General features: G+C 38.7%; 1 protein-coding gene across 1 annotated transcript; it reads right to left on the bottom strand.

Annotated features, from left to right (window-relative positions):
• Positions 1 to 4,333: 4,333 nt before the first annotated feature.
• Positions 4,334 to 24,043, bottom strand: LOC139716880 (outer dynein arm-docking complex subunit 2-like). Its single transcript, XM_071628408.1, has 16 exons — positions 23,817 to 24,043; positions 22,816 to 22,988; positions 21,689 to 21,893; positions 20,501 to 20,744; positions 19,504 to 19,773; positions 18,699 to 18,829; positions 17,805 to 17,964; positions 16,665 to 16,811; positions 14,841 to 15,050; positions 13,342 to 13,593; positions 12,138 to 12,464; positions 9,247 to 9,431; positions 8,395 to 8,509; positions 6,828 to 7,016; positions 5,861 to 6,082; positions 4,334 to 4,817 (listed from the first exon to the last, which is right to left on the bottom strand). The coding sequence occupies exons 1-16, from the start codon at positions 24,041 to 24,043 to the stop codon at positions 4,704 to 4,706; spliced, it is 3,171 nt and encodes a 1,056-aa protein (XP_071484509.1). The 3' UTR covers positions 4,334 to 4,703.
• Between the last annotated feature and the right edge of the window lie 468 nt (positions 24,044 to 24,511).

The following is a 24,511-nucleotide window of genomic DNA, read 5'->3' as shown; positions in this document are numbered from 1 at the left end:
GTACAAAGAAAGAAATTACAGATCTTTGCATTATTATTATTTTCCTTTTTTTTTTTTTTTTTGGGGGGGGGTCTTTTTTATGCGTTGTAGTAATGTATATAGCAATGACATCTTCTGGCGAGGAAAAACTTGTCATGCGTCAGTTGCTAAATCATAAACCGTATAATTTTCATGATAAAGTTGCGAATAAACCTACGGAAATTGCTATGATGAATATCATCGTCATATCACCCAATTTGCCTATCATTGTGATTGTACCTATATCATTGTTACGCAGTGAAATCATGTGGAATTTTAAAATTCGATACAAATTCCATATCTCAGTCCGATTTTGATGAAACTCTATCAGTCTGTTCGTCGTTGTTTTTCTCTGCTTTGAGCGTGGTGATCCTATACTTGATATATTTTTTCTGTGCTTTTGGATACGTAGTGCTCAATCTGTCAATTAGTGATAGCATCATTACATTCATTTATGTCCATCACTATTTGATGTTCGTTTGCTGGTTTGTTTGCTTGCTTGTTTTGTTTTGTTTTTTGTTGAAAGTAAGTGTTTGAGTATACCATTTTTCGCAGGCTTCCACTCAGTCATGACACTTATTAAAACGGTTCACAGAAAGTCGACCTGTTGTTTATTTCTTTTACTTTTACACAACAAAATCTCATGAGCGAACACAGTTCTTTAGTTTATTCTCAATTGAGGAAATATGATTGAGTTTCTGCAAGGACAGGTTAAACATAATGACACCCGCAGAAAGCCACAAACGCTTTGCAGATGGGGTTCACTTGATTTAGCAAAATGCAAAGTATAAGCATGGATTCGCATTTTGTATTCCCTTGCTTCATACCATACTGACCAATTATCATAAACAGAAGCAGTCCACACTCGCGAATGGCTCTATTGTATAGGCCCTGTACATTTTTGGCGCGACCGGGGAGAATATTTTAAAAGTTCCAATGTCACGCTCTGAAACAAAGCAAACAAAAACCAGCAGGCAAAACTTTAATAAGTCGCCGCACTGTGGAAACACACTGCATCGATCCTCAGACTATTGTCCTTACCTTGACATTCGGGTAAGTTTCTTGCTAATGTGACTTCCCATTCATTTCAAGAGTGAACGCATGGCTGCATGTTGTAACAAAAAAAAAAAGCGGCTAAGCATTTGTATGGCATACAATAATGTTTGTCTTTTCTTTCCCTCACCTGCGTGCCAAGGCATTGTGAACCCAATACATGACTGTACCTCACCGCCACGAGAAGTCACGCTTGTCCGTCAACTTTACAGTCGTGTCGCTTAAAGTTCCTCGAATCAACAAAGCGAGGATCATAACTGACCAACGCACCCCTCCCCAAACTCAAATATGGGTCTTGTGTTTAATACTCGACCAAAAAATAACATATTTCTACATTCATATCATCTCAATTGAGGGACATTTTAAAACACGCATAATAGTGATGGACAAGATTACAACTTGAATATGAAGATGTGGTCCCTGTAATATGGAAGGATCTATGAGAAGTTTAGAAATCATACTGGTAAACAGGGGCGGCTGATTGTGTCTTGTTTTTGCTTTTTGTGGGATATGGGGAGCGCTGCTGCTTGGAGGGAGGTCAAATTGTGATTTTTTTTTTTTTCATTCTATTTTCAAGAACCATAAGGGGACATGGACGGGGCTGCAGCCCCATGTACAACGCATGAAGTGATGAATGGGAAAAGAAACAGTTGATATTCTCTGTGCCTCAGCAAGGCAAGGGCCACAGAATTCTTTTCGGTGTGGGTGGGCAACTGGGGGCGGGGAGGTATTAAAGATAATATATAGGGCTTGTGCTTGGGTCAAGAGCCGTTGTCACCCCCACATTATCACTGTTATTATTAGTAGAAGTATTATTATCATTATTATCATTATTGTCATTATCATCATTACCATTTTCTGCAACAACCATAGAAAAAAATTTTTGTTTGTCAGATGTTCTCTATAGTGTGTTATACATACTGTAAAACATGATATATTCGCGGCATGAATTTTTCGCGAATTGGAACCGACAGCCTTTTTCGTGGCATGAAATTTTCGCGAAGTGCCACTGGCGTTCAATGCATATAGTGTAAACAAGGACTTTCGCGTGCATTTTAATTTCGTGAATCTTGGCGCTCGCGAAATTCGCGAAATTAAAGTGCACGCGAAAATTCCTCATTTTACAGTACGCTGTTCTTTGAACAAGTGTTATTTATGTATATCTCTTGTATGTAATGCTGGTGGAAGGCACATTTCCACATCTGTATTCAGTTCAGTTCAGTTCAATTCAATTATTGCTATTCTTATTATTTCTTATTTCTATTGTTATCACGATCATTCTCTTGGATTTTTTTATAGATTTGTCTGCTGTGGAAGCAACTGTTTTGTGCAATTTGCAATAGACCCATAAAATCTCTCATTTTAGGTTGATTTCAGAATATTACAAGCACAAAAAGTGGAATACAAAATGCTCATCGCTTGATACAAATCTTATAAATCTGTCATAACGCTACCATCATGATAAAGGACAAGTACTGATTTCATATACAGGGCACTCCCGTTATAATGAATAAGGTTATAACAAAATTCCGGTTATTATGGAATAGAAATCCAGGTCGCAAAATTATTGGCTCTCTGTTTTTTATTGTTCATTCGTCTGTTTATAACAAAAGAAACCTGCTGATCCGGGGGACTTTGTTTTAATGGGATTCCACTGTATATTGGGTACATCACACAAAACTCACAAAGATACTTTCACACAAGTTTTGAAATGGAAGAGTTTGATCGCAAAAATGGATAAAGTGCCGTTTTGAAACAATTTTACGAAAATCCATCATCAGACAGAGCAATATAAATCCTTTCCAGTGGTCCTTCACTTGTGACATAACAAGATGTATCCATGGAGATATCAGTAAAGATATTCCATATCATATTCTTATTATTTTCTTTGTTTTTAGCAGCTTTAATCAATCTCACATTAACAAGAATGGAGTTAACTCGTTTTGACATCAAACACAATTGTTGAGGGACTCATAAGTGATATGATTTCATGTAACAACACTTAACAATATTAAATGGGAAAAATAAAGGGGTATTGTAATCTTGGTGGCAAAGAATAAAACATGAAACATAGATTTTTCTTCTTTTTTTTCCTCAAAATTTAATTACACTTCATGGGTTCATATATACAATATATTCTCATACTCATGTGATACAGCCTTCAAGGCTGTAGTATAAAGATGAAATATAAGTCTTAATTTTTATCTTGTCACAAGTTGCTTGGTCATATAAGATAAAAGATCCAAATACCATGCTCATGTTGAGTCAATGGAACAGCATTTGAATGCACATCAAGAATTATTTACATCTAGGGATATAGAGTAAACAGTGGTGGAAAAGCTAGGCATGCCAGAGTTTCATGAATACATACAGAAATAAATAACACCCTCAGCAAATGGTGGTATAGGTCATAATAACTTCATAGAAAGTGTGCTTGTAAATACACTTACATTCCTTATGTGCACTGTAAACACAACTCCACCCCTATTGGAAGCCTTTCCCACTTTTAAAAAAGGAATACATAGTCATTTCCTACTCTTATATGAATGTATACAGCAACTGCTCTTTTGCATGGACAGTCAGCTCACACACACATCATGTTCGCACAACTTGCGAAAGGTGCCATACTTTCAGATCATGTAGTCAAATTGCTTTTGAACTTGCATACATCTGCGATAGATGCGTTTCAAATAAGCATCTACATTTGAAAAACTAGTACACATTGTCTTCTTTTTCTTTTCTTTTTTTGGTAGAGCAAGATGTATCTCAGTATTTGCAAACAAAGTTAATTCCATTTAAAAAAATGAAATAAATGACAATTCTATTAAACCTATCCTCGCTCAGAAGTTGATCAATGCTTGTAGTATTTATGAAAGCTCTCAGGAATAATCACGAAAGAAAAATTCCTTTTTTTTTTGTCTGGGCACACAAATGACATAGACACAATGGCAAATAGGTAAGAAGGCATATTTACTTTCATGAATAGACGTTTCTTATTGTGACATTCACAATAATATAAAATGTAATGGTAAATACACTTTGAAATGTCACACATATACACCTAAAGTCAAAACTTTTATCGGAATCAAGTTCCAAAAAGTTCTTCAATCACTGGGCACTCTCTGGAATGCTCATGTCATTGTCAACTGAAGTGGAAGTGTATATCCCAAGTGGTTGAAATTATCAAAGCACATCTCATAATGCAATCACTGGAAAAAGTCAAATCAATGTCAGAAACTGATAGATATGACACCATGCCTGCAGTTATGTAAGTTATGAAATGGATTAAGTGATAACTCTGCTGTGAGGAAACTGAGAAGCATCAATAACTACTATGTATATATTTACAGGTATGTGTGTATCATAAAACAGAATCGCTTTTATAACTGTCAAACTATGTGGGTCTGACCTAGCCACACAGTGCAGAGTACAGCTGGACGAATTCATTTCTTCTTGCATCATTTTTTTTTTCCATCACACAGTGTTACGACAAATGAGACAAAATATGCTTTTCATGTCCCGACACTGTCTTTGGGCTGAAGCCTCAGAATCCTCTAGAACTGCTCTTCCAGGGGGCATACAATTGACACGAAATTGTCCTCTTTTTTGATTGGTTCATTGCATTTCCCGGGCTACTTGTAACGAGCCTTCTCATTGGCCAGCGCCAGCCGCCTGATGTTTCCTATGCAGCCAGCAGCAGCTTCTTGCAGGGCAGGATTCTCGGAGCCAACCATTTTGACCAGGAGCTGTGGAAAACATTGACAAACAATGAGAATGAACAACACATACATCTTGTAGGCTTGAAAGCTGAAGACACATCCTTTTTGAATTGTAGATTTTGAATATCACTAATTTACTTTCACTGTTTCAAATGAGTCAATCCACAGGAGAAGGTTATTTCCTAACAAAACAGTTGATCACAGGCATATGAGAATTCATAATGAATCAACTATACATTCAGTGCTTAGACTTCACCTAAATCTATTGTTTAGGTTTTTACTTCCATAGAGAACAAAAAAAAATATATATATATATATAAAAAAGTAGGTCATTGACTGGTTGGAAACCACATCCGTACAGTTTCACATTTATTCTTAATTAAGATGTCCTTGAGTACATCCAATATAATGATATATGATGCAGCTGCTGATGGCATTTATGCTATACTATACTCTACCCAACCCATTGATTTATTTTATACCAGTACCTATTCTTTTCATATTTTGATAGTGACATCATGCCCCATATGCATCGTAAGGAGAATCTATAGAGATATTTTTTCTGAGTGTTTCATGAAGTAGTAGTTTATCTCTTTGCTTTACCATGATCACCATCATCATTATCACCATCACCACCATCACTATCACTATCATCGCCATCATCTCTACCATAAACATCACCATCATTTTTACCATAAACATCACCATATTCTTTACCATGAACATCACCATCACCATTATCACCACCACCATCACCATCATCAAGATCATCATCATCACCATCGTCATTATCATCCATCACCATCATCTTCTGCTTCATCATCATCATCATCATCATCATCACCATCATTATCACCATCACTACCACCACCATTATCATCACCATCATCATCATCATCATCACCATCATCTTCATCCTCACCATTATCTTCATCACCATAATCACCATCACCATCACCTCCATCTTCACCATCACCATCACCATCACCATCACCATCACTTTCTTCATCATCATTATCACCACCATCACCACCACCACCACCACCACCACTATCATCATCATATCTTACCTTCACAACACCACTCTCATGCATGGTGATGCAGTTGTTGGGGTCTCTTGACAGCTGGTAAAGGCCCTCTGCTGTGGCGCAGTGGACAGCCGAGTCTGGTGAATTCAGGTAGTGGACCAGAGGCGCCACGGCCTGGTTCTGGCCGAAGGCAACACGGTTGTTGCCCCACATGCAGCACCTCGCAATGGCATCTGCAAGATGTCTCCTCAACTTGTCGTCAGGCTGTTGTTGGGCGGGAAGGTGAGATGGGCACATAAGGAAGGAAAATTGAGAAATATTGACATTCATCTCATTGAATAGATTGCTTTCATTGTGATATTACGTCGACCTTGCTTGTCATAAGTAAGTCTCACTGGTCATAATTTTGTTGATTTTCAATCAACGAACTTTCAGTTAACCTGCCCTTCACTTTGACATATGATGCATCACACGTTATCCCGGGGTACCGTAGTACCCCCGGGTACCACGTTGTGTAGCGCCACCTCACATCCACTTGAGGACAGCCGCAGAGAAATGCATGCACTGTGTGTGCGTCTACAGTCATTCCCATGCCACTGCATGTGATACTATGCATGCATGGTATGCTGTGCTAGCAATATAGTGTGTGCTTCAGTGCAGTGCAGTGCAGTGCAGTGCAGTGCAGTGGCTAGTGCACGCTAGCTCCAGCACCAAAATAATTTCCCACTTTTTGGCACCCAGGGTACAACCTTTGAAAAAAAATAATAATTCAACAGAATGGCTGATATTTATTTGGTACCCCGGGATACCATTTATGTCATCATATTCTACAGAAGTCTTTGAAGGCAGGACACTAAATGTCTTCAGATTATGATTATTATTATGCAGAGGTATCAGTGGAGCAGGAGAGTCACATAAACACAGTGGCTAGCTCCTTACAGTGACAGCTAAAAATTTACTTCTAAGGCATTGGATGATTAGTGGATCAAAGGATGGGTCATCAACTGACCGTTTTCGCCAGACGGGCGAGCATGGGAACCACTCCGTGGTCAGTGATGACGGCCAGATTCTCCTCGTCCTTGGCGATGTTGGCGATGGCGGCGCAGACGCTGGCCAGCACCTCCCTGTCCTCAGACTTGAGCAGGCTAACGATGAGTTCCAGGCCACCAACAAAGGAGCGCACCATCTCACCAGCATCCTAGATGGAGTGCAGATTGGGGGGGGGGGGGGGAGGAGGAAGGTGAAGTACGTGAAGCAAGACACAAAGATCGACACAGCAACATAGGATGTGGAAATTTAATACATCATTCCCTTACACAATGATCATCTCCACATTAGGGAAACCTGTAATGACAACCACTGTTCAGAACACATGTTCAATGTGACTGTTCAGTGCTTGTTTCCTGTGTGAAATTTTAATAACACTATTGTGTAATGTTACATTTAATCACTCTATAGGTAAATTGAGAAACCTGCATTTATCCTACTCTGTGCATAAATCCAAACCCCTGAGAAGATATGAAGAAGTGAAAATGACAGGTAAATATGTACCATAAAAGCACTTCACTCAATTATCTAACATAACATAAATGACACTAAATATTCCTAAGAATCAGTGTTCTTAAAAAAAGAAAGAAAGAGAGAGACAAATACATGGCTTCATTCAGTCAAAAAATGAATTGCAGAGAAACACATTTGGTAACATAAACAGCATGCGCTTCTACAAGATGAGCCAATCAATTTAGGAATGTAACCCTAATGCTGGGTACATGAACGACAATGGTCTGTCCACCAAAAATCTAGAAATCATCTTTGTAAATAACCTCCTCTCCACATCCCTCCCCCCTGAAAAAAAAAAAAGATCCACTGAAAAACAACAACCTAAACCAGAACAGAGCTTCACTGAGTTCATTAATAAGACAAAGTCTTCAATGACAAATGAGTTTAATGTTGTCAACATGCTAAACTGTCTATATGCTGCACATTGTTACTAAAAAAGTCCCATAAATACTGGTCTATTTTAGTGGTAAAGATCATGGGCACTCTGACTGGACAATTGGCCTTCCCCAGAGACAATACCAATGCAGTATGCTGAATCACTCCCTATTTCCTCTTGCAAATCTCCAAGTGATCTATGTGCTTCATCATAACAAGAAAATCCTACAGAGTCATTTTTTTTTTCTTTTTCAGAGATAGTGTAGTTTTGGTTGTGATGGGGGTTCAGATTTTAACTTTTTGAGAAATAATTAGAAACCACATTAAATATTATAGAGCATGCAATTCTAAGAAGAATTCAAAGTCAATTTTGAAATGGCTGAGATATCTAAAAACAAACAAAGTAAAACAAAGTGGTCCTAATAAAAAGTGGGTCCCACCATTTATTAGAGCCTCTTTGTGTTTGGATATCTCAGCCATTTCAAAACCAATTTCCATCAAATAAACTTTTAATTCCTCTTAGAATAACACCCTATTTCATATTCCATAAGAGGTTTCTCATTACCTCACACACACAAAAAAAGTTGGAAACCTGAAGCCCCATCTCAACCACAAATACACCATTCCTTTAATGTTTTTACCTTGGCATTTTCTATGCAGGGACAGATGGCCCAAGCAGCACTGGCCTGAACTTCTGGGTTCTGGTTCTTGAGGAGTGACCACAGCAGTCTCACACCATCCAGCCGGTCAATGATGCTAGAGCCAACATGGAAACAAATACAATTGAGGCATTTTTTTTTTAGATAAGAAGACTCATGCAAGGTTGCGCAATCTTGAACGGGAAGCATGGAAAGTGCACTGGCTAGCCTACAAAGATTTGCTTGATAGATTATATCAGAAATATTTGTCTGTCAGGGGAAATATGCAATGAAACCTCCCTCAGTGTATCCTTTCTTGATGTGATGGAAGCCATATTTTACATCTCTCTTAATGGAAAGACTGCAGCAGTGACATCCAATTTCACATCGACATTTCCAAAAATACCAACACTATATGCAGTAGATGCCTGAACTCAACTTTCCCTGTCATGAAGTCCACATTTGGTAGAAATGATACGCCTGCAAAGCATATCTCACATGCATGTGCAGAGTAATAAAACCAAAAGCTCACAAACAAGGGCTACCGCTTTTAAGGAAAGGCTTGTAGTTCGTAGCATGTGGTAAGAAAACATGAAACAATATCATTGATCGACCTATCAAATTGTGCATTTCAAAATACAAAATGTCTTCACAATATGAAAGTGTTGCGGATACACCCCTACAAAAAGCTATTCTCTCAGGCACATGCATACTGATTGTATGAAATTGACATTTTGGACATGTGGTCTCTGTATGAAGTGCTCTCTGAATAAAGTTAACTTATTCGTCTTTGGTTCTTCAAAATGCTTTACATTACATCATGTTTGACGTCTGATTCTTTGAGTATGACCATACCCCATGTTGTCTGCTTCTGTAGCGCACGCTCCAACGGCTTTGGTGACATTGACGAGTAGAGCCTGGTTGGTGCCTGTCAAGAGGTTGACTAAGGGAGGAATACCCCCTGCCTTGCGGATCAGCATTCTATTCGAGGGTTCCTGAGCTGCGCATTCTCCAAGAGCTCCAACCACGTTCACCAGGACCTAGGTAGAAATTAGCAAGAGGAACATCGAGAAATATGGTCAATCCGTTCCCCTTTTGCACAGACAGGTATGCATTTTCTGACTCAACATTGAAAATTCAAGATTGTCAAAAGCAAAATAAAATGCTGTCATTGCAGATATTTAACCCATTGAAGACTAGTCCCTAGTATAATGGGCAGGTGGCTATGAGAAATGTGTGCTATAGTAAAATCAGCTTGTCCTCACTGGGTTAAGTAATGTCATTCCTTGCTTTAAAGCTGTGATACCCGCTGGCAGTAACTCAAAATAAGAGTGATTTGTATTTGTATCAAGGCTATTGGTTTGAATCATTTATAATGACTCACTTTCACACATTCTCTACAAAGTTCTGTAGATTCTTTACCACACACTGGCAGCTGAGTTACTGCATGCAAGGACGTTCCTTCGGAATATGACCCTGGACTTTTAATTGCATGAGCTAAAATATCTGATGTGTTTAGCATAACAGATTGTCTTGTCATATTTCATACTTGTACTTATGTGGACTGAACTTAGTCAAGTGCTGTAGAAATCATCCTTCAAACTGTAAAGATACAGTCTCCCCATCACACGATAATGTACAACTACCAAAATAACTTTTGGCTGAGTTGTGAAACCAATAGACATATATGTAGAAAAAAGGGCACAGTGGGAATATACAATGAGAAATGGGACAAAATCAAAAAAAGGAATTCTGTATGTGCCTAAAGAGGTATTTTAGTACTGTAATCATCATGTTGCTCACTTAGTGCAGCTCTTTCGTGCTATATTAAATGAGGATTACTAAAGCATTTCCAGCAATGACTCTCTTACGGGATAAAAAGTATTGCACTTTCACACATTATCCAAAGACAAATAGAACTAGAAATGTCGCTATGGCGACTGGTATGCCTCCGCCATAATGCATGATTCTCCTAATGGGTCTATAGTACATGTGGACAATGTGTGATTACATTTTCACAAAATTGGCAAAATATCAAAATGACATGTTTGTCACAAATGTATTGAATGTTTACCTTCCTTGACCTACACGTGTATGTTTAATTGGATGAATTGGAGGAGAGCATGTATTTGGGGATTTAAGAACTTTAACTTGACTTTGACCCTTTCATAAGTTTATGCACTGAGTAATTTTCAAGGTATGGAGAAAAAGTGCAATTTCTGTATTGAACAGTAAATTGTTATTATTTTCATCTGGCCTTTGATTTATAAGAGAATCACTGTCAGGCAGAACATACATAAATATGTACTAAGTTTCAAGATAACTTGAGCCACTTCCGAGATATGGAGAAAGAAGTAAGTTCAGCACTTTCACTTTGACCTTTTGACCTTTGACCTTCTTGGCAAAAAAAAAAAAATCCCAGATAATTTCTATTGGGTTATACATGCATACATCAAGTTAAACAAAATAATCCTGCTGGCATTGCATAAATATAAGGAAAATAGTAAAATTTTGAAGTATTGCCTTGACCTTTGACCCCTGACCTTTGACCCAATGAACCCTGAATTCCCTAGATAACCACTGCCAGTCAGTACATGCATATATACTGTTTCATGAAGATACCTTGAACAATTTCCAAGATACAGAGAAAAAAGTAAAATTTTAACACTTTACTTGACCTTTTGACCTTTGACCTTTTGACCTCATGACCCCAAACTTTCATCAGAGAATCTTAATTGGGTAATACATGTATACACTAAGTTTCAAGAAAATATCTTTAGGCATTGCATAGATATGGGGGAAATAGTGAAATTTAAATCATTTGACCTTGACCTTTTGACCTTTGACCTTGAGCATGTGCACCCAAAAGTTGATAGGCACAACTTCACCCCCTAATACACATACATGCCAAGTTTCATTAGGATACCTCAAAAGGTTTTGGTAGTTACCCTGTCCACAAAATTCATTACGGACGGACGGAAGGACGGACGGACGGACGGACGGACGGACCGAAGGACGGACGGACGGACAGACGGACAACCCGAAAACATAATGCCTCCGGCACCACTTCGTGGCGGAGGCATAAAAATCACATCTTTTTAATCATGGTGTGGACACAGGCAAAAGAGAGGGAATATAGACATGTCCCAACATGGAATGTAATGTAATATCATATCATGACATTAACACTATGGTATCATAACTACTTCCTCTTGCTGATCTGATTTTGCTCAAATCTACTGCAACCCTTTGCTTTCATTTGCTGTTTTTCTTCAGAACTTCAAAATTGTATTTATTTATGTGTGTATATGTACACGAATATATGTATTTATGTATGCGTGCATGTATGCATGTATGTATGTATGTATGTATGCATGTATGTATGTATGTAGATATTCCTATGTGTATGCCTATATGCCACCAAAAAGAATGTATGTATGTATGTATGTATGTAGATATTCCAGTGTGTACGTCTATGTGCCAACAAAAAGAATTTCCTAAATGAGCAATATATGAATCTGATTCTGAATCTGAATCTGGGGGGCATTTCATGAAGCATTTTGTCCGACAAAGTTGTTGGACAAATTTGCTATCAGCCAATCAGATGCAAGGATTTCAGCAGCTTGTAGCAGTTTGTCAGAAAAATATCCGACCAAAAGCTTCATGAAATGCCCCCCAGAATCTGAATCTGAATCTGAATTTGAATCTGAATCTGAACAACTTTCTTGCACGCCCACGATTCTCACCTCCTCAGGCTGGTCGTTGAGGAGTGCCACAAGTTTCTCGATGGCCTTCAGTTCCTGGAAGCGCATGACGTTCTCGGGGCTCATCGCACACTTCCAGATGGCGCCGGTGGCGGCGGCCAGGAGTTCCTTGTTCTCCGACTTGTCCAGGAGGGACACCATGGGGTCCAGGCCCCCGTAGGTCCGGACCAGGTCCCGCGTCTCCTTCTCCTCGGCGCACTTGAAGATGGCGCTGGCACAGTGCATCTGTAGCTCCTGGTTCTCGCTGTGGAGGTTTTTGACCAGGTCCTCGATCATTCCCTCCGTGCGGATGGCCAACCTGTAACTGTGCTGTTGAGTGCAAGGAGAAATAGAACGAGAGTTGAATTCATCCATAAACAGCATAATGAGCATCATTGGAGCTATTGTAGTGGCATTAAAGAGCAAGAAAATTGACTGAGAAATGACGATGGAGCACTGCATGTGAAAGCTGAAATATAGATTCTTGCTCTTCTCACAGAAATATGTGTAGTTGTATACGAGGTGTATTTTGCAAAGTTTTTATTTTCACGCATTCTGCAAGCTAACTTGTATTCACAACATTATCAACTCACACAAATATTGCCCCCCGTAACAGAAATGCGCTGCATATCGTCTCAAAGGGTGGAAATTACTATCTTCCCTCTTAAAGAGATATAATGGAAATACTAATTAGTCATTATTGACCATGGTTCTCGATTCAGAATCAAATACTCACAAAAGTGTCTCACAAATCTAAATTCGAAAAATGCAATATGTTGGCAAACTATATTGCGTATAGAGTATATAACCAAAGTAGGTTACTATAAATGTTTGATACCATCTTCAAGGTAACCAAGAGTTACCATTGTAAGTCACAGGAGAGATAAGAACTACTTGACCACTATCGCAAAGTGGGTGTGAAATAACTCAATATTCTAAGCCAGGAATCTACTCACTAGTCTGTCGTAACATTTTTTTTTTCATTTTTTTTTTTCTCTAACATCTTCAGAAATGGAGTAGCCTCTGAAAAAATGTTGAAAAAAAAATCCTGATCTCTTTCATGCCCAAAATGTATTAAACCTAGTTACACTATTCAAGTGCCTTATTGAGATCCAAAACCTAAGATTATGTCGAAAATGCAAAGGCCAAGTCAACACAAACAAAAACAAAACAAAAAGCCCTCATGCTTGCTACGCCGTAGTCTTACCTCAGAAGCACATTCTTGCAGGGTTCCCACGACAGGGATCAACATGTTCTCATGGGAGGACTTGAGGAGACGTGCCAGGAGGGGGATACCACCAGCCTTGCGAATGGTATGCTTGTTCTTGGTGCTCTTGCTGCAGCTCCACAGGGCCAGGGCCCCACTGCGGGCCACCTCGATGTCCTTCTCCAACTCGGCCAGCACCTGGGGAGAGCCCATAGGGGCCGAACCCAGAGGGGCACAGTCCAGGAGCACAACCTGGAAAATCCAAGTCAATGTGTTCACACAAACTGAAGAATGCACCGAATCAAAAGTATGCATAATTACAGGGCTCGCTACTAACTGTCTTATCCTGATGGTCCTTTCGGCCACTACAATCTTTAAATCTGAAATTTTGATAGTCTGATGAAAGAAATGTGTTGGCCAAAAATAAAAGGAAACATAACAATCCACTTTCAATCTCAGTTGCCCAATCACCCACCAAAAGATTATCTTTTTTTTTTCATTTGCTGGCTGGATGTCAAGTTTTAGTGGCCCTTTGCCAGAGCTAATGTCAAGCTTTGAATTATTCTTTTGATCAATCTGAACCTGACTTCCCTTTACTTTCTAATTGACAGATAAAAAAATATATATATTTCCCCTGACAATACTTGTGATATTGAAATGTTGCATTGCTGTAAGCTTCTTGTCCCATATCATTGGGAAATCTATATTACAGACCAATATCAGTCTTAACTCACTGACTTAAATCAACATAACATTCTACAAAAAACTGCACATCTTGATAACAAAATAGAATGAGGAGACAGTTTGTTGTACGTAACTTTCAGTACACTGTCACTTGTCTAAATTTAGTGGTTTGATTGACAATACTGTTTGCACATTCCGTTATTTTCTGATTCAACACAAACATGGCACTTTGGAATAGGTATCTCAGAATAAGAACTTCATGTCTCCGGAAACAGGGCTCAAAATATATTTCTACGAGTCAGTGCACACTGAACGAAAATTCTATCCTCATAGTATGTTGCTTTGCATGAAAGCAGAAAATTCGGTGAAGCAGATCAGTGAGAATGTAGAAGAACACACACATGCACACAAACAATTATGATTTGTAAACTCTGTGTGATCCAGGTGTTGAGAAGATTTCCTTTCATTTGTACACAAAATTTACCAATTTTCATTGTTCCGAGAAAAATTTTCTTTAGACCTGTTCTTGGTATACACTAAGAGTGCTGCATTTTTGCAAGTCCTACTCAGCAAATAGAAGTTCTGTCTGTGCTCATACGTTTGAGAAAAATTAAGATTTTAGCGAAATTTTACCAATCACACCTTGCAAATTTTGGTGTAAGGAATAACCAAATCCATGTGAACAGGCCCGGCGGAAGTACTCCTGAAAAGACAGCTAAAAAAAAAAAAAAAAAAAAAAGGATGCATAGTGGTTGCTTTGTTTTGACTATCGTCTGCACAGTGTGGATAGTCTCGAGCTGAGACAATGTAATTACCAGTTTCCTGATCCCACCGTGCTGCCGCACCGTCCTGCGGGCACGTCGAAACTTGGCTACATGGGCGATAGTCTCCGCTGCCAGGCACCTCAACTCCTTGTTGCTGGACTTCAAAATCTTCACCATCGTCTGGAGGCCCCCTAGGTCAGCAATGGAGCGCCTGATTTGTGTGTTCTGTGAGATCTCCTTCAAGATCTTCAGGGATCCAATCTATGGGGGAGCACAGCAGAGAGAGTAACGTATTTATTTCTTCTTTATAAAAGACACAGAGCAAAAAAGAACTTAAAGGGGACCTCCAGCTGATTTTCAGACTTTTACATTTGAACAGCTATAAATTAGCTATACTGAGTACAGAGTTACAGCCTTTATAGTGATTGGGATGAGGAATGAGAATGTTTTCAAAATCTATAACAAATTGCAATGAACAAGTATGATGACATGATAGCCTTGCCATAAGAATACATGAGTTGGGGCTCAAGGAAGTAGAACAAAAGAAGAAGGCATGCATAGATTCTTCACAGGTGAACTTGTCAAGAAGGCGGTATTGTACTGGAATTACACTGCTACATTTCTGAAATATATGAGGCTCTAATGTCATCAACACTGTTCAGTGGAATTTGTTTAAGATTTTCAGTTTATTGGTTTCTCTGCACAAGGACAACAATAGATTCCACGAATCTATACATGGAGCTATCAATTTATGTACTACATGACGTGAAATTATGAAAATCGTCTGGGATGCCCCTTTAATATCACACTACAAGTACCTTTTTCCTACATGCAAAGTATGCCACTGGCTCCCCTAAAATCACTTTAAAGAGAGAGAGAGACAATACAAACATAAGTACATATGGCCTTTTCTCTGCCTCTCATTACACTTATCACTCTGTCTCATAGCCATCAGCATATGGATAAGTGAGCAAAATGCAAATTGTGCGTTAACTTAAGCAACACAAAGTCTAACAGTATGAGTTTTAAAAACAGGTGTCTTGAATTTTCCAACTTCTTACTTGAAATTACTCTCTTCACAATGTTTTAATCTGTAAAATACTTTTTGAACTTATCCATGGCCCCAATGCACTTGGGACCAGCTTGGATGTGTAAATGGTGAGTTAAAGTGGAAATCCACCCCAAAAAAATACATAAACTTCAAAAGAAAGAGAAAAATATTCCTTACAGAATGATACAAAAATGGCAAAAATTGGATAATAAATAAGGAAGATATGGCATTTTGAAATTACAATATTTCCCCCCCCCCCCCCCAAAAAAAAAAAATGTTTCCTGACCAGTCCTTATGAACATTCAAATGAGCTAGTTGATTATGTCATACCCTCACAATTTTTCCATGTGTGTTATATACGAAATTCGAACAAAAATTTTATTTCAAGCTAATACGAGTAAAAGCATGTTCTCACACCAAGATATATGAGAGCCAACATTTGTTCCTTTTTTTGGGGGGGGGGGGGGGGGGGGGGGGTTGGTGGTTCTAAGTTAAGTTTTACATTTATACAGCTGAAATATGAGATTTTTATCATTTCTGTTTATGAAATGAATAAGAAATTGTGAGAGCATAACACTGTCAACTTGCTAATTTGAATATTCCTAAGGATTGGTCAAGAAATTCTTTCCAAAAAAAAATTTGAAATTTCACAATGTCATATCTTCCTTAATTCTATTCCGATTTTTGTCATTTTTGTATCGTTCAGTTGGGAAGAGTTTTCTCTTTCTTTGAAATTTATTTATTTTTTGGAGTGGATTTCCTCTTTAAATTAAGAATCATGCCTTTACGATAGCTCGTATCCACGGCAACAGGAGAACACCTACCATGCACTTGATATCTTGTGTCTCCAGAAGGTTGATGAGAACCTCCAGACCTCCCACGTCCCTTATAGCCAACTGACATGTCTCCTGCCCAAGGTTGAAATCTCTAGTTGCACACAGGGCGATGACAGTGGCTGTTGGGTTGCCTCCCTGCAAGTCAAATCATGACAATCACACATGAACAGCTACACTCCTGATTTCCAGCAAAGATACCCATACGTGTGCATGCTGAGAATCGCCCAATTTTCCAATACAGAAGTCTTTTTTTACGTCATACACTTTCAGCTGCGTGGTGCGCCTCACCCTAGAAGAAACTAGAGCATATATTATGAAAACCTCAAAATGCAAAGCTTGAATTCCCAAGTTAATTGACACTACCTGCCAAAATATCGAAAATCCTTCATTAAATCCATATTTCCCGATCACCACCAAAATTTGATCATCTGTTACTTGTGTAATTCTCAATCTTTCCTGTAAGTTTCATCCAGATCTGTTTGCAACTTTTTGAGTTATTTTGCACACGGACAAACAAAGCAACAAACTAACGCCGATGAAAAAATAACCTCGCAATAAGTGGTGCGTAAGTATGTTACACAGGTTGATTCCCATTTTTACTTGTGTTTCTATGTGAAGAGTGTAATCCTGAAATCAAGTGGTAATGCCGATCTCGCATAGAGAAGTGTGTCTCAGTGAAACAATAAAACAATGACAATAGTGACTACAGCTATGCATGCCTAAAACAGTTTTGATGCTCATGGAATCGCTGATGCAATAGCTCAGGTTTATGCAACAGTTGCTCATGCAGAAATACTTTGAAGCAGAACATCTATCTTGTAAGTCTTTCACAACCAGTTGCTAATCAGTGCAGGAATCAAGCAGTAGGGTGATAGTACACCGCTTGATTTCTGCACTGTGGGGGTTATTGTGACACCACCGTAATTTCACAGTTGGACACTGAGCTCCTAGGATGATTAGCAGAAGGTAATCAACTTAAATGAAAATATGGTAGGCAGGGAGAAGACATTAAACAACTTGCACTCATCTCTGCTGCATTAGCAGAAGTGGAATAAAAAAAACAAAAAACAAAAACAAAAACACCCACATGCTCACATGGTACCCCATGGACAGAGATCCGATTCATACCTTGAGGTATTTGACGAGTTTCTGGATCTGCCAGTACTCAGAGGGGAGGTCCGAGTTCTGCTCCTGTCTCCGGTCTGTCGTCTCCTCCTCTTCTTCAGACTCTGAGGAGCTGGAGGAGAAATCATCTTCCATCGCTGGCGTCTTGGATTTGATGCGATCACTGGGGGGGGGGGGGGGGGGGGGAATGAGAGAATCCCTGCATCATCACGTATCATTTGTTTATTTCATAACACTGAGAAGCAAAAGAAAAAGACAAAGACAAAGTCTGCAGTCTTTTCATTGCAGTCTAGATTCATAACATAACTTGAATGCTAACATGGTCCAATGATAATACCTCTATTTGTTCTGAATTAAATGAACTTCTATAAGAACTGAATCTCTAGTGTAATCAAAATTTGTACAGGGCCAATGTTAGTGAACTCTGCTTTTTTATAGCTTCAGACATGTTTTTATAAAGGTCATTATGTCCAAAAGTATTTGTGCATTATCATTTTCAAATAGCTAGTCCAGCATGAAATCTGTGCAAATTTTTAAGCTGCAATGTATTCCATGTTCACTTTATTTGTCTATGTTAAGAACAAAACTTGTACGCCATGACAACTGATCTACAACTAGATCCATACTTTTTTTTTCCCCTCTGACTTATGGTTTGTACATGAATTCACAGTTTATCCACAGAGTATCCACAGAATGAAATCACTTCAACTTACAGCACACATACCTAGACATATTTATGAAATCATTGTTGCTATACTGGTGGTGGCAATATTCAATGAACATCTCAAAAATTTTCTGTTTCAGCTGACTCGAGGAGGGTCGAGAAACATCTAAAGGAACTGCTCTCTCCTATATGATTCATACAGGTACTCAGATACAGTTTTGGGGGGTATTTACCTTGTCTGTCTTGAAAGTTTCTCCATTTTCTCTTTCTTCTCATTGTCAGCCTCCTTGTTCTCTTCATTCTTCCAGTTAAGGGTGGCCGGCATGCTCTTTTTGGTCGGCTTGGTTTTTTTACGGAATTTCCTCTGCCAAATCAATGATCAGTAAAAAAGATTTAGCCTGATTGTACAAATTCATGAAAATGTTTTCTCACACATAATCACGGTGAAAACAATCCCGTACTTTTTCAGACAGAACGCACGAACAGTGACAAGAGAAAGATGTACTGTTTAATTCAAAAAGATACGATAAAGATGGATCTTACAGGATCTTACACGAAGGCCCAATCTTTAAGAAGACATAATATATGTGCAGGCAAGATAATGTTGTGGAAAGACTTCTTGTATTATGGAATAACCAGTAGCATTGCCAATGAGCTATGATCTTCATACTTATGATGCTTCAGTGGTGTTGAGAGGCAGTGCATGATACAATATGACATCCTGAATTGGTCACAACTTTTTTGTTTGTTTCTTTGTTTAGTCTTTTTAGTTTATTTTACTACATTTGTGTGATGATGTGCACAATGTCTGTGACTGTTTGAAAGAGAATTGTCATAAACATGGTCATAAAGAAGAAACAAGCAGATGATAAATGAAAACGTTTACTTCAAATAACTTCAGATGCCTCCCATACCCTTTACAACGATGCACAAACCAAATGTCCACATTACGTGGATGAACACGCCCCTTCAAGAAACTTGTATCCAGAATTATGAGCTTGCTTTAAAAACAAAGAGAGAAAACAAAGTCAATCTTACCTCTTTTCTCTTCCCTTTGCCGCCTTTCTCCTCTTCCTTCTCCTCCTTCTCCTCACGTGCCGTGCGTTCACCACCAGGACCGTCTTCCTCTTCGAAGTCCTCCTCGTAGTTGCTGATCTGCTCCACACGGTCGTCGCCATGCAGCTGGAATTCCTTGCTGTCGATGACTTCCTTGAACTTTGCACTCTTTGCAGACAGCATTGCCACAAGATTGCGGTAGACATCGCCGACTCGCTCGTAATTGATCTCCTCTCCTTCCTTCTCTGAGCCCTGGGGTTGGAAAACATTGGGGTCTGGGAAATCAGACTACAGGCCATGGCTTGGCACAATACATTTGAGTCATTTTTATGAGCTTCAGACATTGACATGACCTGAATTCAATATGGAATACTGCCCTCATTTGTGCAAAAAAGTGAAGTGCTCAGTGAAAGATTACATCTGAAAGCAAATTGACAACACTTTTGGGGAGCAACAGTGTTAAAATTTCACATTCTACATTCTGTTTGGTAAAGCGATAGCACTTAAAGCTATCACAAATTATGTTATGAATACACTACTAGTATTTGATGTTACAGCACTATGCCACATTCTACAACTTATTATTCCCAGTATGGAGACTGAGAAAGTGGGCATCAATAACATAGAGATATAAGCAAGTCTTACTACAGCATAAATGACAAGTATAAAGGAAATGATGAAAACCAAATAAACCACCAAGTCGGCATAAAGTCCCTGGGGTGACAAGACCTCATATCTCAATTGGCATATATTCAAAAGTTTCCAAACTCAATTTTGAATATCTCACAGATTTGAATTTCAAAACATTACAACTATTAATGTAACCTGAAACAATGTTTCGACATTACTTGACGTCAACACTGATGTTATTTTGCAAAATCTTTGCAAAAAAAGAAGTATTTTTGTGCTACTGGAAATTCATCGTTTGTTAGATGCGCTGTCATTTCACGCCAGGGAAAATAAATGAATGGAGGCTCACCTTGTTCTGGTAGACACCTGAAGTACTGGCTGTGATTGAGAGCTGATCACCATCAAGGGGCTTGACGAGGAGGTAGCCAATATCACCGTGCACCTGGCGCCAGGGAGGGGCGTGGCAGCCGTTGTCAAACTGGTAGTCAGAGGTGAACAGGATGGATTGGAGAGCACAACCACTGTCCTCACCTGAGAACTTCTGGAGGAGAGCCACCTCATTGTTAACTTGCATGGGTGTCAGGCGAATTTCTCTGTAGGCCAAAGTAACAAGATAAATGCTGACATAAGGTTTCTCAAAGTAAAAACAAAGTCTCCTGGAATTACAATAATGGTAGACAAGTCTATAACTAATAAGCTTCCTTTCCTAAAACAAAATTATTCAAAACTATGATCTTTTCCAATCTAAAAGCATCAATGATTACTGGCTTCATAGTGTGAACTGAATAAATCAACCATCAACAATGCATTATAAAAAACCAACAACAACCAACACTACAATTGAAGATATCGGTGATGACATAAGTGTTATAAAAGCATTGGAATTCATGCATTATCAAAATCTAACATGATCAAAAGATATTCATAGTACATGTAACAACAAAGCACAAAAGATGGCGGTCACCATATCCAAAGCATCATGATAATAACCTGTTGTGACGAAATTAAAACTATCACAAAATGACACAAAATTGTAATCTTTTAGTCTTTGCAAAGTTGCAAAATTTCCCTGTAATTGGGAAAGGACATATAATTTACTCAGAAATTTGCAGTTTTTATGTAGTTTTTACCTTCATACTTTTGGTATCTTTGTAAAATTATGAAATTGCCTACAATTAGGAAAGGGCATATAAGTTGCTCATAATTTTGTGGTTTTGTAGTACTGTAAAACCAGAAATGTTCACATGCATTTTAATTTTGCAAATTTTGCAAGAGCCAGGATTTGCGAAATGAAAATGCAAGCAAAAGTTCTTGTTCTGCATAATGTGCACTGAATGTCAATGGCAATTCGCCAAAATTTCATGCCGTGAAAATATCTACCTTCTACCTTCAAACCGAGAATGACATTTTTGAAACCAATTTGAATTAAACAGAAAAAGTTTTTGATTGTAATTTGCTTGTAAGTAGAATACAATTCCATAAGAACTTCAAAGACAAAATCAATCATGTCAGAATATAGCGAAGCACTGTCTCTTACCCAGACACATCTGCCAGGTACTGGTTCATGAGCTGCATGTCAAAGTCTTTGATGAGGAGCAGGAGTTTGACCTTGGTCCGCTTCTCCCTGGCCTCATCCGACATGTCCTTCTCTGTTTCCTCCAAGAGTCGGATCGCCGAGTTGTCCTCACCCTCCACAGAAGCGAAGCCCTCCCCAAGGATCTTGGCCAGAGGGTCTCGATTTGCTGCTCCCCAAAGAGGAATGAAGTGAGGTAGGAAGTAAAAGCACAATTGCAATGAATGATCAGACACAAGGTTACTGCTTAACCACACATATTGTATAGTTCCCCGATTTTAAAAAAACCAAACAATGAGAATGAAGCAATTGCCGTGGTCCTACTTAACGTTGTAGGTTTTCCTTGGAAGAATGTCACATTTTAAGTTGATTTATCATGGAATCAGTTCTGAGCACAATTTGTTTTTTGTTGGACAAAATGACCATCTTTGCTAGCAAGCTATTCAAATGTGTACACAATGTCATCAACTGGTCAGGTAAATGAGCTTTTGTATAATTGTAACCACATTCATATCAACATTGCACACTCTTTCTTAATCATGACTAGATTCCATTTCAAAATGATCCTTCGCTTTGAAGTTAGACTCAATTTGCGTGTGCTTGTCTCAAGGCTAGTTATATTGGCAGCAATTAGTGTACATTTTACAGAAGAAAAAGAGTGTGCATGTCCAAAAACATCAGCAAAAATATTAATTGATCTGATATCTCATGAGTGACTACAGCAATATACAATTCTGCTTATGAAAAATGTGGCTATTCCGTCAAACTCATCATAACAAAATACCCCATTATTATTGTTGCACAACTTAAGAATGCAGAATTTGATCCATTTATGGTGCGTTTGAAAGACAAAGACAAGATTCTAGTGACAATGACAAATTATTAAGATAAAGTTCGCATGCATGTGTAAGGGCTCATTTCTGCTGCAGGCATAATGGTTTCGGATTTGTGTACATTTAAAATGCTATCATTCATCATAGCTGTGAAAAGGAATTGTTTTACACATGCTGCACTGAATAATTAATTTCATTAAATGCGCCGTTCCTTTTGAAACAACATTCGCAAAATCACAAATTTGAATTCAGACTCACCTTCAAGGATAGTCCTGGTCTCGGACATCTTCTTATCTCCAGCATGTCTCAATACCGAAGCCAGCTGGTCCAGGCTTCTGACGGTGAGCTTGGAGTGAAGCTCACCCAGTTTCTCCAGCTGAAGTAGGGGCTGGTCTTCAGAATCTGTGGCATGCGACTGCACTCCATTATCACTGTGGAGGATGGAAGCACATATTGAAGTCAAGAATTGCTTGGGTTAGATATACTGTATTATCAAAGGATTCCAAATGATCAGTTTTGCTACATTGCTCTTTTTTTTTTCTCACAGAAATTATAATTTTCTGACCATCGTAACTGACAATTTGCAGTGGCTGTGCTGATGACAAGCTCTCAGAAATAATCTTGTTGACATGTACCACAGCACTCTTTTAGCATCATCTTCCTCCTAATTATGGCCTTCTCTCAGCCTATATGTAAGTGTATGTGTACGTACATGTATCTCCCAAAATACTGAAAAACAATGGCTATGATACCACCTCACTACCACCATAAGTCTCCCCAAGTCTTCATTTCTGCATAATGCTACAGCTTGGGTACAATTCCCGCAATACCGAGTCCTCAACACATCTCACATACTTACATGTACGTTTATCACAGATTTTCTCTACTTCACCCTTCTTTGTACTTAGACCGGAAACTAACTTGGAACTATTTAAATGGATTTCATGCAACCGAAGCTATGCCATTTATGCAGCAATGATCATGGACAACAGTGACCAGTAACTAGCAATTTACTTCAGTAAAGAACATGGAAAATTGCTCTGAGATGTATTTTCAAGAAACTTGTTAAAGAGTAAACTGGGCATCATTTAACATTATTAAATAAAAAGCATAAAAAACATTAGAATTAGAAATACATATTATGAAAGAAGACAATACCGGTACTAAACTTCTGAGCCGAGTATCCATGTAAAAGACATAAAGACAAGCAGCTACTGCCTTATCCTTAATTAGTCTCAATATTTGATGGGACGGCTTACGTGTGATCATAGTCTCCTGAGAAAGCAGATGCCTCCAAACTCGTCTTCCACTGGATTGGGCTCTTGAACACCAGTGCAGCCTCATTGTGGTGCTTGCTAGGGAACAACTCGACGAATTTGATGATGTTGTTGAGGAGGGCCTCATTGACTGGTGTGAACTCCAACTTGCCCTCACCTCCATCGCTCGCTGACGTCCACTTGGCTGCTCTAGTCAGGGTCTGGCCCATCTTTCCTCTCCTTTCTTGTTCCTTTTTACTCTTGAATACTGCAGGAGGAAAAACATGGTGGTTCAAAATAGACTGTAGATTTAACATATAGAAAGGTCTAGACTAAAGCTGCTTAACATCTTGATCAGATGGGCATCTGTCAATATTTACCTGAAATGGAAAGACTTGAACTGGCATGACAGTAGGGTCTACAATGCAGAAAAGTCCAAGCCTTTTTAGTCTGCAGAAACAAACTCAATGCCACAGAGACCTGGGGTGGTATTCTGAAAATCTTCCTAAGTTTCTTCCTAAGTTTCTTCCTAAGTCAGAAACTTAGGAAGTGCCTAGGAAAGACAAAATTGGTATTCTGAAATTTCTTCCTAGGCACTTCTTAATGCAAATTAGGCCATCCTTATTAGGCCATTAGGTCATTAGGCCATTCAGAATGCCTCATCTGTCAAATCATTTAAAATTCTTCTTAAAACTCAC

The sequence above is a fragment of the Diadema antillarum genome, unplaced genomic scaffold (assembly GCF_040938485.1).
Source record: "Diadema antillarum isolate AM-2024a unplaced genomic scaffold, OU_Dant_1.0 scf00000071, whole genome shotgun sequence".
Classification (NCBI taxonomy): domain Eukaryota; kingdom Metazoa; phylum Echinodermata; class Echinoidea; order Diadematoida; family Diadematidae; genus Diadema; species Diadema antillarum.
Note: the sequence above shows the minus strand (reverse complement) of the source record. Positions and strands in the feature narration are given on the sequence as shown.

Excerpts from the sequence above, each read along its gene's own strand:
- LOC139716880 (XM_071628408.1), bottom strand. The coding sequence starts at position 24,043 with ATGGGCCAGACCCTGACTAGAGCAGCCAAGTGGACGTCAGCGAGCGAT. Across the intron at positions 15,051-16,664 it reads CACAAGATATCAAGTGCATG|ATTGGATCCCTGAAGATCTT; the intron begins GTAGGTGTTCTC and ends GCTCCCCCATAG. Across the intron at positions 8,510-9,246 it reads ACAGAAGCAGACAACATGGG|CATCATTGACCGGCTGGATG; the intron begins GTATGGTCATAC and ends TGTTGGCTCTAG.